Below are 15035 nucleotides of genomic sequence, written 5' to 3' on the forward strand. Positions count from 1 at the left end.
AGCTGTGAGTGCCTAGCAAAAATGCAGCTCTGATTGACGATGCTGCCAAGCTTTTTCAAATGCGAAAGCGCCACTTTTAAATAATTTTGAATATTGTTGACTTTTTAAATTTTGTCGTCTATTCACCAAAAACTATGTAAATATAAAAAAATTGGAAAATTACATTGGTCGCCAAACATCCTCTAAAGCTTCTTCAATGTGGATTATGTCACCCAGCCGAACGGGACCTTGCAATAGGGCAAAATTAGGCAACAACCTTAGCAAAAAGCATTCATTTTTAAAACACTTACCTTTAACAGATCTGAGCATTTGAATACGCGGAAACTTTAACAACTCCACACGCACCGCAGTCAGAAGGCCACGTGCCCCAACGCGACCTAGGACTTTAACGACTCTGGCCGGGGCAATGGACGGTTCCATGCTCTAGATATTTTACAAAATTCCTCTATGATATGAAAGCTAGCGCAAAGATTATTACTAATCTATTGGCCTACTAAGCATTGAGAAATGCAAAATGCGTCTCGACTTTACAAGCATCGAAATCGAACAGCTACGATTAACTAATCATTAATGAATACAGCCTTATTCGAATATTCATTTTTATATTGTGAATAAAAACAACAATATCCTATAACTTAAAAGGTTGCCCAAGTCTCTCGATTTTAAAATTATCGACATACTTCTTTCTTATTGATCGGAGTAAACGAAAAATATATGCTCTTAATATAATATAGTATTAATTGTAATAGGTCGCAAAATGAATAGTAAATAGAATTTTTTTAGACGCAATTAACCGTGACTAAATATACATAAAACTTTCAAGAAATTGTCGATTCATTTAACTGAGTAGATAATGTGGGCCAAGGTTGTATTGAGAACAGGTTAATTTTCGATCGGATATCACTGCTAGAACCAATTAAAACAAGTGTATGTACTAATAGAAGTTTGGGCTACGGAAAGTACCATTAGACTGGCCCGTAATCCTGCTCAAGTCAAGCTGCTCTAGTTTCCAAAGTGCAAAGTCATGCAAGCGAGACAAAGGATCGAAAGTTTCAAGAAGAGTTTCATCGGAGTCTGGTTTTGGGCAGTCGGCAGTCAATTACCGCACAGATTGCACTTCGTATCCGTATCCGATAGTAAAAACAGTTGTTCTCTACAAGACGCCTTAAATGTGTCCTATATAAGTCTTTAATCCTGTAAAGCTGAATCTGAGAAATGTAAGCTATATTTATTTTTAGCCGTGCACACTTTCAAATTTTCCGCGCAGTGTCAGATCCCTCATAATGGCGGCCAGCTCCTCGTCCTTGTGTGCACGCAGATCATCGATTAGCGATTCCCTAAAGCCGACATCCCTGGCCGGATCCTGTGGCAATTCCTGCTTCTGTTTCTCCAGCTGCAATTGTGGCACCTGCACGCTCAATGTCGCACCAATGCGCTCCACACTCAAGCGATCAGACTCTCCAATGCCGATCTGGCTCCAACTGTCCGTGCCGAACCAAATGGAGAGGGCTTCATTGTAGTCGGTGACATGTGCGCGAAACGGATTGGTGGGACTGCCAAAGCCCAGATGGCTGATGGTGTCTCGCAGCACCTTGGCCAGTTTTGGCACACTCTGGGAATAGAACAACACGGCGCCCCCGACAAGATGCGCCATGGAGCGGAGGCAGCGACAAATGTGCTTCTTCAGGGCCGGCTCGAAGTCCATGAAGACGTCGTATTTGCCGCCCACGAGCACAACGGGAAAGGGCAGCAAGTCCAGTGTGCCTAGGTCCTGTTTGACGTGCTTCACACGTTCCAAGGAGCGTCGCTCCATATCCTCACGGAGCTGTGGCGCTGCCAGCTGCATCAGCCGCTGGGCCGTATCTCGCAGTCCCTTATAGGCGCGCTCCACGTCCGCCCAGACTCGCTGCGGCTGGGACAGATCGATTACGACGAAGACGGACAGCTGCTGCAGTCCATGTGTGCGCATGGGCACCTCCAGCAGCTGTTCCGCGTTGTCCAGTGATCCCAGCTCCCACACGTTCAGCACCTGGGCAGATCTGCCGGTGCCCGTGCGGCGACCATAACTGTATTCCAAGGCCATCGTCGGGCGTGTCGTGTGCTCATCCCGATCAAAAAACTTGTTTATAGCCGTCGATTTGCCCTGTACACAGATCCCCTTCTCGGTTATCTAAATCATATCATGTTGAACATCGCCCACTTACCACACCTTTGCTGCCCAGCACGAACAATGTGCGCTCCTTGGGCGCAGTGCTGGCTGCCTCCAATTGGCGCAGGCGTTCCTGCTCCTCCGCCAAGCGACCGGCGATCTCCTGTATGCTGCCAGCTGCACTTAAACTATTTTCGTTGCCCTTCTCAAACATCTTCTGCATTTTCGCATGCAACTTGTACAAAAACTGTGGTAAACGCATGACATAGAAACAGATTGTTTGCATTTTTCAAATGTTGCCATGGCAGCCGGCCAGTGCTGCCCATGCCTTTTTGCCGACAATCTGACAAAACTGCTTGTATTATAATTAATATACACAAGGAATTGTGTACCACATTTCACTTCATATATCCTCTTTTCATATATAAAATAAGCCGAACCGTTAAAACATTGAATAGTGAAATAATATAAGCCACAATAATAATTATACAAACTTATTTAATTAAATATCATAGTTTATTAGCTCTCTTTATTAAAATTATTTTTACAAAATAGTAATTATAAATCATCCATTGTTGAAAAGAACCAGATCTGAGCTACCATGAGTAACCGTTTTGGTACATTTGTACCACATTTGGCTTCGGTGTCTATATTCATATGCACTCGTACAATATACAGAGGTTCGCGTCTAGGGAGCATATTGATAGCCTCTACTACCAAATAAGTGCTTCCACAATAACGGGCACTGCTTGCATTCGCTTACGGGAAACTTGGATTTATTGAATATGCTTTCTCTAGATTTCTTGCGATGTAAGCAAAATTTGGCTCTATGTTCTTCAGTTTTCGATGATTTGAAAATGTTGATGTCTTTGCTGAGCGTTCTACATTTTAAGCTATGTTTTGCTTAGATCGAAAGATGGCGCTGTTTAACGTTCAGGTTTGGTTAGATAGCCAAAACAAGAATGCTATTATTATTATTATTATTATTATTATTATTATGTGGAACGCCTGACATAGAGTTAGCGATACCTTGTGCTGCCACAAACATTTTTAATTACTGGAAATAAGCTGTAGATTGATTTAGATTTAACTAGAAAGTAAATTTAAAGTGTTTCTCTTTGCCACTGTGCACTTAGTACACTGCTTGTGCACTGCTTACGTGACATTTCTGTCGGAAATAATTGGTCCACTGGTGTTTATGTTCCATTGTAGAGAATTTTTACTCTCCACGTTTGCTGTGTGAATGCACTAGATGGCGTCTAAATTGTATGCTGGTAAATGCGTTGTGCTATGTTTCTGGTATATAAAATACACTCTGGCACGATAGATGGCGTTCTCTACACTGCTTGTTTTAGAAAACATAGATTGTCATCCACAACTGACAATCTGGACTATGTTAATTTTTTCGATATTGTTGTTTCTATGTATTTTGTTAATTCTATATTTTAAAATTTGGTATGCCATAAACATATTTGTCAACTGCTTTGCAGGCAGCTTCTCCTACTGAAAGCCAGGTGGCGTGATTCTAACAAAAAGGAGTACATTCTAGGATCGTTTGTGTGTATGCATGTGCATAGTGTGTACACTTATGTATGTGCATCTCGTTCGCACTGCACGGCCAAGATTTACACACATACACAAAATGCACCCATATACATATGTTTATATACATATTTTGTGTGTATGTCGATTAGTATTTTCTTCAACAGATCGAAGCTGCTTTAGTTTTTTGGATAGATCCTTTTGTGCCTGTGTACAGCTTCGTCCAGTCAGGCATACTTCGAACAATCTGATGAATTTGAAAATAATAAAAACTTAAATTAGAACATGTATGTACATGTTTTTTTAATTTTATTTAGAAATCCTAAAAACTTTAAATCTTGGCAAATCGGCATTGAATAGACAGGTAAAGAACAGGCACAGAAAACGCATAAATGCTGTACGGACGCATAACCAATACATTTAAACTATCCGTAGACATTTATGAGAGAGAACTGAGAGCACTGAGAGGAAGTCAAGGCAGGTGCCTGTGGTGGGAGCGAGATAAAAAACGGGCTTTTACGTTCTACAGCACAAATCATATGACTCTCTCTCACTCTCTTGCTCTCGCTCACTCTCTCACTTACTTGCAAGTGAGCAAGTTTCGGAACCGAACAAAAACGAAGTGGACTTGGGACGAGATCAGGACGATTAGCATTAACAAGCGAAGAGCGAAGAGTGAAAAGCCAGCTGAAGCCAGCTGAAGAGCTACAATCAATGCGGATTCATATAGTCTGTGTGCAAATTGTGCTGACAGGTGGTCGAGCAAATGGGCTTTGGCTTTTGACAATATTACTTATCTCTGTTTGAGCAAGACGCCCGCCGCTCCATCAGGCTGATTCGCTTTTGCTTTTAGTGCTGCGCAGCATAACCGAGCGCCAAGTCATCAAACATAATTACTTTGCCCCAAGGCATGCGCCAATTGACATTTTGGTGGCAGCCCCGACGAGTCCGACAAACTCATTAGCCTGCGTTGCTCAGTTTCAACTTTAAATCGGGTCAGCTCCATTCTGGCCGTGGGCTCCAATTGATAATGAAATTCGTCGGGTTGGCCTTTAGCTGAGACGCTGCACTTAGGATTGCTCCGGTCGAATCGAACTATGCAATCGCCTCTCAGCCAGCGATAAGGTCCATGGCACGAGTTTTGTTTTTGTTGCATCTCCCTCGCACTTTGTGGCCTGCCTCGGAGGTTGGGTGTTATTTGTACGCCCTGTGCCCACTGAAAAAGTAGTCGACCCTCAAAATATCTCTTGAAGTTCCCATTTGTCTAAGATCTCACGTCTATATAAATGTTTATATGCCTTGTCTCCCTTTCAAAACTGCCAAAAATTGCAACCGGGTAGTTGGAATGTTAACAAGAGGCTTACATGTTGCCCGGAGCACAGCCTAAGCTACCGAGCTGTGTACAGAGTATCTTCTAGTCGGGCACCCTTGCTTGTTAAGCGTGCAATTCGTTCTTGATTACGTGCTCGCGGCCTCTGACTGCAACCTTGTAGACGGTCCTTTTGGACCTGGTGTGTTTCCGCTCGAGCTGCGTCTGCCTTTATATTGGCCGTGCTTATATCCTTGTGCTTATTTATGTTGATTAATCTAACGAATATCTCATTTCTATGATAACTTAACTAGTTGGTACCTGGCTTGTACGGTTAGCTAGTTTAAGAGGTTACATAGAGATAGGAGTCGAAAGGCCTTCATACTGAATAAAGTTCTTTTATCCTGCCCCAAAGCAAAAGTTCATGGAACTAGCATGCATCTTTCTTACTTACTACGAACTTTGGTGCTTTTGGCTGTTCTTCAATTAAAAAGAAAAAAAAAATAATAACAAAAATATAATTATTTAGATCGTCAAATGTTTAATTTCTCAACAAATGCAAAATATTGCGATTGAATCGAGTCTTCGAACAGGCTTAAGTTCGGATCCCAAGTATTCCTGGAGAGGATCAGCTGTCCGAACCGATTGAGCTTGTAAAAGTTCTCAAGTGCGTGAATTTGAGCATCTGAAAACATTACTCAAATTAAAGGCGGCATTCTTATCCGGACATTTAAAATGCTATTGGATGAAAGGACGTACAGATTTGAAAGACAGGTACGCCGCTCTATATTGTTTCTCGAATCATTTGCAGCATATAAACCTATGTGTCACAAGACAAGTCTGCAAGAATATAATAAAACGAGAAAGAAAGCCTATCTTCGGCACGCCGAAGATCTAATACCCTTGCAGACCCAACCTTTTCATAATGCTTATAGCTTATAGCTACTATGGCAGAAAATAGGCAGATATATGATATAGTAGCCCGATGATTTTGAATAAATGAAGGAAGCATAGTGCAGTCTTTAAATGTCGTGTTTAATCAAAATATCTTGAATGACAAAAAAGTTTTCCATACAACAACTTAATTTTCGACCGATCGTGCCTATGGCAGCTATATGATATAATGGGCCGATTCAACTGGTTTTGACATATGTGCTGTGTGCAACAGGAAAAGGGACTTCTGCAAAGTTTCATTAAGATCGCCTTAAAACTGAGAGACAAGTTTTGCATAGAAACAGACAGACGGACTCGGCTCGACTGGGCTGTTGAAGCTGATCAAGTATATATATACTTTATGGGATCGGAGACGTCTCCTTCTATGCGTAACACATTTCACGATAAAATTATAATACCCTCTGCAGAGACTACTCAATCGGAACGAACCAGGTGAGCTCTGGTACCGAAATGTGTTTGATATACCAAAGAGTTTTGGTAGAGTATCTAGGCATTGGTTTGGATGCGAGTGAAGACTCAAATGGACAAGCGCAGAAGGTAGCACCTGGCCGGACTTGAGGTAAATATGAAGCTAAAATAAGACAATTCCGTTTTTTGTGCTTTGATTGAATCAATAGGTCAACGCATGAGCATTTAGATAAGAATATGAATTCAAGCGCATGAAGGATATTAGACGTCGACCTCGCCACTTGCAGCTTGACTTTTGGATATTGCTCAACGCAGTTCAATCGTGATAATCCATCCTTAGATTGCCGAAAGTTTTGAATATATGCACACATAATTTATACGCAGCATTAGGGTAAGTTTGCATAAGCATGGGCAAAGGATGCGCTGACGTCATTTGTCATATGTCAAGAAAAAACAAAGCCAGAAGCTAAGTTGGAATGTGAGGAAAAAAAATTCAAGAGAAGTGGCTGACTGTGCAATCGGAACGTGCATAAGTTAAAGTTTTCTAGCTCCATTTGTAAAAGGTCCTGCGAAGGTTTGCCTATATCTCGCAACCTTCTCTGTTTGACAATTAAAAGAGCGACTTGCATCATTTAAAGGGTACTCAGGATTGTCCTACTTATGTTGAGTAAATATATTAACACACAGCTAATGCTGAGCTGGGCCAGACAGGGGCGGAGTGGCAGGCGAATCATCAAAATGCGAGCCTCATCAAATTGAATTCTTTTTAGACCTGCAATTGTTGCAATCCTTCGAGTTGCGTGGATTGAGAACGACAAAGAAGAAAAGGCCTAAAGACGTCCCCGTTCCGCCGACTCTATGTTAATCGATTTTGATTGCCTGTCAGGGACTAGGACTGGGAATTGCTTCATTTTTTTTTTTTTTAGCGCCAAGTTTGTCTGTCAGCTGCAAGGGGAGCTGCATTTTTTGTGACTTGTGAAATTATCGAAATTGTATTATGGAAATTTTATGCAAACCATTTTTGGAGCAGCGCCTTGCGCATTGCTTTTGTTGTTCAAAATTAGTTTTTCAATTTGCCTTTGCATGCAAGCAGCCAGCAACAACAACAGCAACAAAAAGCTGCTAGGACCCAGGGCAAAGTTTTTGCTTTGTGCAGCACCCGAGCAAGAGAAACGACAAGGACTCTGCTTGCCGAACTGGAGGCTCTTATATTTGCTGGCCACCAAGAACAAGTTATGTGCATATTTCTGGTAGTTTTGCAAATGTTCAATATGCAGATTGATTTCTATTCGTATTTGTATACGTTTTGTGTGCAGCTATACTTAAACAGATCGATGTTAAACGGCGCCCTTCGTGTGCAACTCCACGTGCGACTTTCATAAAGGCGCTTCTCATCCGCAATTCTTAATTAAAAACCGCGCTGCTGCGCCTTGCCCAGTGGAGCAATACATAACACAACATTTCCACCAACCAGCCATCCAGCAGTGTCCAGTTTAATTTATGCCAGGAACAAAGTGTTGCACATAGTTCTGGTGAGGTGAGCAATGCGGCCCGATCAACATGCTGCGCCCGTAATGCTCTATGGTAACTGGACGGCACGTAATTGCAATTTCAGTCGAACTTCTTTGACCTCCAGCATGACCAGCATTTTATAGGCTGGGGAGTCCCATATTTGAAGCTGGCTATAGACATCGGCCATGAGTTCGAAATAGTTTTCTCTGTGCGTGTGAGCTGGCAAGTTGGGTCAACAACGTGCCACAAATAGGTCAATGAGCTACCTTAATTATTCAAAATTATATTCATTAAATATGTGATATCAATTACTCCAAATTCGTGATCTAAATAGTAACAGATGGAAATAGCCAACCTTCTTTGGACAAAGATACAATCCAGCAGATAATCAAGCTCACTTGAGCTTGTCCAGGGTAGAGCCTGTCCAGCCCGTTGAAGCAATCGGCCAAAAGAAAAAGTATTTGAAAAGGAACGTGTTTGATCGATACAAGAGTACCACATGCTTGCAATGCTAATCAATTTTCTGGAAATTTTCTTTTTCTTATGACACACTCGTTTCCAGTGTGAAAGAGGGATAGGGATAAGGCAAGGATAAGGATAAGGATACTTCTAGCAGTCAGTTCGTCTCGCTGGCAGTTAGAAAAAGTACTTCATATCGGATGCACAAAGAAATATGCTTTATAGGATACTTAAGAAAAAAACAGCTTTACCAAGGATTAAATGCAATGCGTGCTAAAATAAGACTTTTTGTTAGTTTTCAGTTTTATCTGCCCAGAATTATATGGTAATGAGATATGTTATAGCTTCTTTTCTTCATCGTAATTGTTTTTCGGTAATTGTTCATCGTTGTAGAATTCGCTATTTTTACTCTTGTTTCTCTTCTTTTCAGGTAGACAAGTACCTTTTCATCATCAACCTGGTGTATCCATTTTTCATCGTTTTAATTAGTCGTGCAGTAATCGCACCCCTCAATAAGTAGACTCCACATTTTCCCCTTAAAAGGGCACATTTTCGAACATAAGTTTTTCGTAACGATTTCATTGATTCATCGAATTCATTGACGGTTGTGCCTTCCATTTCAACATTATCAGGACAATATCAATCAATCAAAACAACCTTTAAATTATAAAAGTTCCTGTGAAATAGACTAGAAATAGAAGTCGAAGAAGCTTCTTTTTTGTTTTTTTTTTTTTACATTTGCTTGGAAGTAGCATATGGGGCTTAGAGAGCTAAGAGACATTATAATATCGTAAATATTATTTCTTTGACATTTAAAATGAAAGCCTTTAATTTGTTGCATATATGCATGGATCTAATTATGCTGAATATATCTCTGTAAATATAGCCTAGCCTCTTTACTGCAATTGTTCCTTTTTTTTGCGTTGACTAGAGCTATCCACATTAATCTGCAAATACCAGCAATGCTGGTGGAGAGATTTTAAGAGCAGTTGCTCTTCTATACGGATTCTCCCAGTCCTCGTCCTGCGCTGTTTGATTATATTGTCGACTTGTCGGGAAAGTGCACAAAATGGCTGAAGATGCATTGCTTTAAATTATTTTGTTTTGTATGATTCTTTGATTTTAATTAAATGCTGCAGCTTAAAGCGGTTGATTGCCAATGTGGCACATAAATTATGCCTTGTTTACTGCAATTTGATTGGAGGCTTCTCAAAGTTCACTGTAAGACTTTTCACTTAGTTTCGACCAAGTAAATAGGCAAACTGCAAAAAGGACTTCAACTTTTGACTAAGCAGGCCCCTTCCTAATGCAGCTGGCAATTTTTATTTTTTTTTTATTTTCTCTTTCTTGGCCAAGTCCTGGCTCGACCGACTCCAACTTGTATGCGTTCACGCTTGGCAGCCAATTCAAGTCGTGTCACTTTGTTGAGTTTGTGTTGAGAGTTCTTTGGTTGAGCTAGCGACTCTCTCTCTCTCTCTCTAGTTCTCTCTTTGCCATTTGAAGCTTCTCGTAATTCAAATGTCAGTCATTCAGTAAGTCAGTCAGTCAGTCAGACGGCACACCAATGCAAGGCAAAGTTCTTGCCTAGCTTACACCACTTGAGCTTGGCAACTGCAGCCCCCATCCAGCTTCCAGTTGGCCTCTTGCCATCATGTTTCACGTGGGCAGGTGTTGTCTCATTTTGTCTGGCTTCCCTTTCAACTTAGCAGGTTGTAACATTCGTGCGTTGCGTGTAGCTGAATTATGTTTATATAGAAATCAACATAAGCCAATACATTATTTAACTTTCACTAAACACAACGAACCGACCAGAATTCGGATTTGAAGTGTCAAAAACCAAAAATGTTTAAAATGTTAGTTTGGATTTAATATTATGGCAATAACAATACTTATTCAAAATAAATGTATCTTAAAAATATGCCCCGATAAAAATGTGAAGTTATTTGTCACATTTTTGTCAAATCAATAACAACAACAAAAACATCTTAAACTTCTTTAAAGCAATATTTTCAACGATGTAAGTATTAAATTATTGTATTGTATTACACTAAGAGTCTTAAATTATGCACAATTTTACTGAGCGCATAATTCTGCATTAAATATTCAGTTTTCATTTATTTTATCTAATATATAACATTTATATATAGGAACCCATTTAAAATGGGTAAAACAGAGTTTAATTAAATAAATGTAAGAGGCAAAAAAAAGCATCTCGGACCCTAAAAAGTATAGATATTTATATAGTACATGCCTAGCATCATTAGCCGAAAGGATTAAGAAATGTCTGTCCGTCTATCTATCCATCTATCTATCTATCTATCTATCTATCTATCTATCTATCTATCTATCTATCTATCTATCTATCTATCTATCTATCTAACCATCTAGCTATCTATCTATCTATGCATCTACCATCTTTCTATCTATCTATCTATCTATCTATCTATCTATCTATCTATCTATCTATCTATCTATCTATCTATCCATCTATCTATGCATCTATCGATCTTTCCATCTATCTATATATCTATCTATCTATCATTAGAGATAGATACTTGAAAATGTTGAGTTTGTTTTTGTTTATAAAAATCTATAACTAACCTGTTTACACGAAATCGATAAGAATCGATAACTGAACGGTTTTGAGAGCTACACCACCAAGTTTGTCAATAGACTCTCTTTAAGTAAGCTCATATTTAGAATGGTTATTTTATTGGATCCTCCTTCTTCCAAAATAAAAAAACGCATATTAAGAGGAATAGTTTAGAATTTAGAATTTCCCTCATTTTGATGCTACATGGGTGACCTTAAGATTTCATAAGGGTCGGACTAAAAACATGATAGTGTATCACATAGTGTGGGGCTAAGGGAAGAAGCCGAAAACCTAGTTCCGCAGCATGGGCAATGTTTAGAATATCTTTTGCAGACAGCTTGTGGAGGGGCACTCGGGACTAACTGAAAGCTGCGAGACAAGTTATCCATAACCAACAATATTTCTGTGCACATTAAAGTCATGTCTTTCATTAAAGGTTTCTTTTGTTTAAGATATGAAATGCCTTCAATTTGACTAATATAGTTTACCGGATGGGTGAAGGGCTTACACATGTATCTTCAGAACACATTGAGGTGATTTTCCATTTTTTTGAGCTGCTCGTCTTTAAATTGGATTCATTCCAATTGTTGGGTAAATATGGAGCTTTCATTTGGGCCAACATTTTTAAAGCTTGTGCGCTTAATTAGCCGGATGCAGCATAGGAAGCCAGGTAAATCTAATTAGCAGATAATTATTAGAGCAATAGCAAAACCAAAAAACAAACCCAACTTTGGGCCATGTACTTGCATTTGCTGCCACCCTCGGCGGCAACGAATTTAAGGGCTCGAACCCTAATCCCAGCCAGATGTAGGCGCGCCGAGATCTGCATTGATGCAGATGCGGGGCGAACCGTCTGCACAAGTAACAAATCAAACGAGTGCTTTTGTAAATTACATTTGAATTATCTTTTCTGTGCTGGCTCGCACATTCAGCCCATCTCCCTCTTTCGCTCTCTGGCTCTCTCTCTCTATCTATCTGTCTCGCTCTGGTGTGTTCTGGTGTTCATTCATGGCTTGCGTTCGTCTGGGGCTCTTTTTGTGGCACTTCTGCTGATGCTGCCACAGAGCAGATGGCAAATATCCTTAAACAGAGGAACAACAATGGCAAGGACCTGGCATGCAAAGTGGATCAAACAGCCAAAGTTAATAAACACTTTGCTCGTTGTTTCTCCTTCACACATACACCCTTTGGCCCGGTCCGCTACGGTGTCCATTGCAATTTGGGTTTTGTTGCACAGCGAAATTGAATGCAAATAGAAAAACACACACACACACGCACAGCACAGCACTTAAATTTACGCGTTTTCCATTTCAATTAAAACAATTTCAGTTCTGATGGCCCCAGCATCAGCACCATCAGCACCATCAGCACCATCAGCCCCAAAAGCGACCATTTAGCGCCATGCCCCTTCGAGCGCCATTAAGTAGGCAATGCTTTTGTGCTTTGTGTGCCCTGCTTTTTAGCGCATGTAAATGGGCTGTTTTGTTGTTGATTGTGCCACCGAATGGCTAATTATTTATAGGTTCAGACATAGACAGTCGCATACAAGCACACCCAAACGTATGAACCATGACCGACTGATCGGCCAGGTAACTGCCAAAGATCTACTTAAATAATAAATAAATAATAATTTGCAGCGCTGCTCCAAATAAAATATTTGCTCTTGGCATACCTTCGTGGAGTCACTGACCACGTCCAGCTACGAGTAGAAACAGGCTACAAAATTTCCCCCATCGGACTAGCTAATTTACCATTACTATATCTTAGCTCTATATGTGGAAGAAATGCATATTGTGTAATCGAGTTTTTGATTTAAGCTCTTATTTATAAATTCGGGCGTGGCCAATCAATTTTCAAGCGGGATAGTCTCTGGCATCAAAATACGCTCAAACGAACAGCCGGACCTTCGAGCAAATATATACTGAGCATATTGTGAAGAGAATGTGAAAATAACATCACGTTCCGCGTGGCGCCATCGTAATGTGTCAAATGTGAATCGAGTAGGAAATCGCCGGACGAACAGCATTTAACGGAAATATTGAACTTCTACAGCGGGCAGGCAAACCTAGTATAGGTCTGCGGCTGTTGTGGGGTTCAATGGGTCGGTAGAGGGCCAAAAGGACAGGATGCCTGTACGCATGCGGAAGGGCTTGTCGATGCGTTGAGGCGACGTGTAAAAAACACTTCCACATCCTCTGACATTTGAGCGACGTTCAAATATACGGGAAATGAATTTTATGCTGAGGTGCTAGCCACCAACACAAAAACATATTTTTAGCCACATTGCACAAATATGTGTATATATATATATTGTTCTTCGCTGCTAGAAGACTTAGTCTGCGATGAAGTTAAAGTGAATTACAATAAAAACAAGAATAAGCGCTTCTTAGTCGGGAGTGCACAACTAGGTGATACCCTGAACATTTTCCTAACATATCTTTAAGTTTTTTCAATAATTCCCTTTGCCGGAACCGAACCGACCGAACAATTTGCCATCGCCTCATACCTCACAGCCAAACAAAGACTTCAGCTACCATTAAAATAACTCTGAATTAAAATACATGCATTACAATCAAAATTTCACTTCTATTTATGGAATATGAATGCTTTTAAGCTTCGCAAGTGCTCGCCAATCGAATCACAAGTTTTATTTGATAACTTCTGTGTTTCTTAAACGATCTTGACCAAATGTACCTCAGTAAATCAGTCATTTCGGACATATAAACAAATTGACTGACTGACTGTTTGGTGATTGTAACCTTTTGTTGAAAAGGTGCACGCCAAGCCTTTATTTCGAATTTCCACCCGCAAGTGTGAAAAAATCGCGAAAAACTATTGCATGACATTTTCTGTGCTCAAACTCATTTGAGGGGTGTTTCACACTTTTCGGAAATTCTCTTCCTTCTTGATGGGAATGGGGGTCAGAGAATTGGAGGGTAAATTTTCGAACTTCAATACAATTAAATTTTCGTAGAATCTTAACTTTCTCGATGGAAAATGCGACTTTGGAAAGTTTTCAGTTTTGACCGATAGGCTTCAAAATTAGTTTCTAAGGGAATTTGAAAATTTCTTTCGCAACTATGAATAATTAACGGATCATGCTTGTTTGAAAGTTATTTTTTGTACAATCGAATCGACTGAAAAATCATTTTCTAAGACCCTTGGGAAAATTCATATAATACCTTTTTCATGGAATTTACATCTGTTTGAGGATAAATGCGCGTAAAAGGTGGAATGAACAAATGACATGGGCGAAGTCCAAATATTTTCTCTTAATTCGCTTAAGTTATAGTCGGATATATTTAAATTAGTTGCAAGTGGCATGTGGATGAAACAGTTATATCTAAAAATCGGACAATTATATGTTTATATAAACATATTTATTGCCAATATATATATGTTCAACTGTTAGCTGTCCAAGGCAAGGAAGCAACAAATTTGTGTGCATTGTTTACGCGTTGCTGGCATTTTATGCCAATAAATTACCAATATGCACGGAGGCAAAACTTTTGTTGCATAAAACTCAGGTGGAATCGAGGGGCGGGGGAGGGGGCTGTGCGAAACTGACAAACTGCGCGCGCACACACACACACACACACACACACTTACAAACATTTATTTTTATTTTTTAAATTTTTACGCCGTAACCGAAAAATCGAACTACGAAAAAGTCAGAGACATGACACACAACCAACGCGAGGAGTCAGACAACAACAACAGCAGCAAAGAATGCAGCGTTGGGCTTGTGGGGGAAACACATTTGTGTGGGAGTCTGTATCTGTGTGCGAGTGTGTGTGTGTGTGTGTTGTGCATTGGCTGACGCCAAAGAAATTTGGCGTCACTTTTATACGCAACGAGCGAGCAAAATAGGTAAGGCGCGGGCCAGAGTGGGGCCAATGCCGCAGACGAGCGGCAACAATGGCAAACAAAAATCCGGAAAAAATAGCAAATCGTATAAAAACTCATACAATGGCAGGGGGGGGGGGGGGGGGGGGGGAGCTCTCACGCAGACGTACTCCAAACCAAATTGTGGCTGACAGAGGAGGGCAGGGCAGAACAGAACAGGGCAAGGGCAGCTAATGTGGCATTTGGCTGGAGGCAAAGCTACA

General features: G+C 40.4%; 2 protein-coding genes across 2 annotated transcripts; both read right to left on the reverse strand.

Moving 5' to 3' along the window:
* Positions 1-93: 93 nt before the first annotated feature.
* Positions 94-494, reverse strand: RpS28-like (Ribosomal protein S28-like). The gene is made up of 2 exons (XM_002057544.4): positions 291-494; positions 94-227 (listed from the first exon to the last, which is right to left on the reverse strand). Exons 1-2 carry the CDS (start codon positions 418-420, stop codon positions 160-162), a joined length of 198 nt encoding a protein of 65 aa, XP_002057580.1. The 5' UTR covers positions 421-494; the 3' UTR covers positions 94-159.
* Positions 495-641: 147 nt separating this feature from the next.
* LOC6634385 (cytoplasmic dynein 2 light intermediate chain 1) lies at positions 642-2497 on the reverse strand. The gene is made up of 2 exons (XM_002057543.4): positions 2205-2497; positions 642-2143 (listed from the first exon to the last, which is right to left on the reverse strand). The coding sequence occupies exons 1-2, from the start codon at positions 2433-2435 to the stop codon at positions 1235-1237; spliced, it is 1140 nt and encodes a 379-aa protein (XP_002057579.2). The 5' UTR covers positions 2436-2497; the 3' UTR covers positions 642-1234.
* Between the last annotated feature and the right edge of the window lie 12538 nt (positions 2498-15035).

Source organism: Drosophila virilis, chromosome 4 (assembly GCF_030788295.1).
Source record: "Drosophila virilis strain 15010-1051.87 chromosome 4, Dvir_AGI_RSII-ME, whole genome shotgun sequence".
NCBI classification, from domain to species: domain Eukaryota; kingdom Metazoa; phylum Arthropoda; class Insecta; order Diptera; family Drosophilidae; genus Drosophila; species Drosophila virilis.

Bases quoted from the DNA above. Each gene is read 5' to 3' on its own strand.
- RpS28-like (XM_002057544.4), bottom strand. From the start codon at position 420: ATGGAACCGTCCATTGCCCCGGCCAGAGTCGTTAAAGTCCTAGGTCGC. The intron at 228-290 runs GTAAGTGTTTTA...CCCTATTGCAAG, and splicing joins AATGCTCAGATCTGTTAAAG to GTCCCGTTCGGCTGGGTGAC.
- LOC6634385 (XM_002057543.4), bottom strand. From the start codon at position 2,435: ATGCAAACAATCTGTTTCTATGTCATGCGTTTACCACAGTTTTTGTAC. The intron at 2,144-2,204 runs GTAAGTGGGCGA...ATCTGTGTACAG, and splicing joins TGCTGGGCAGCAAAGGTGTG to GGCAAATCGACGGCTATAAA.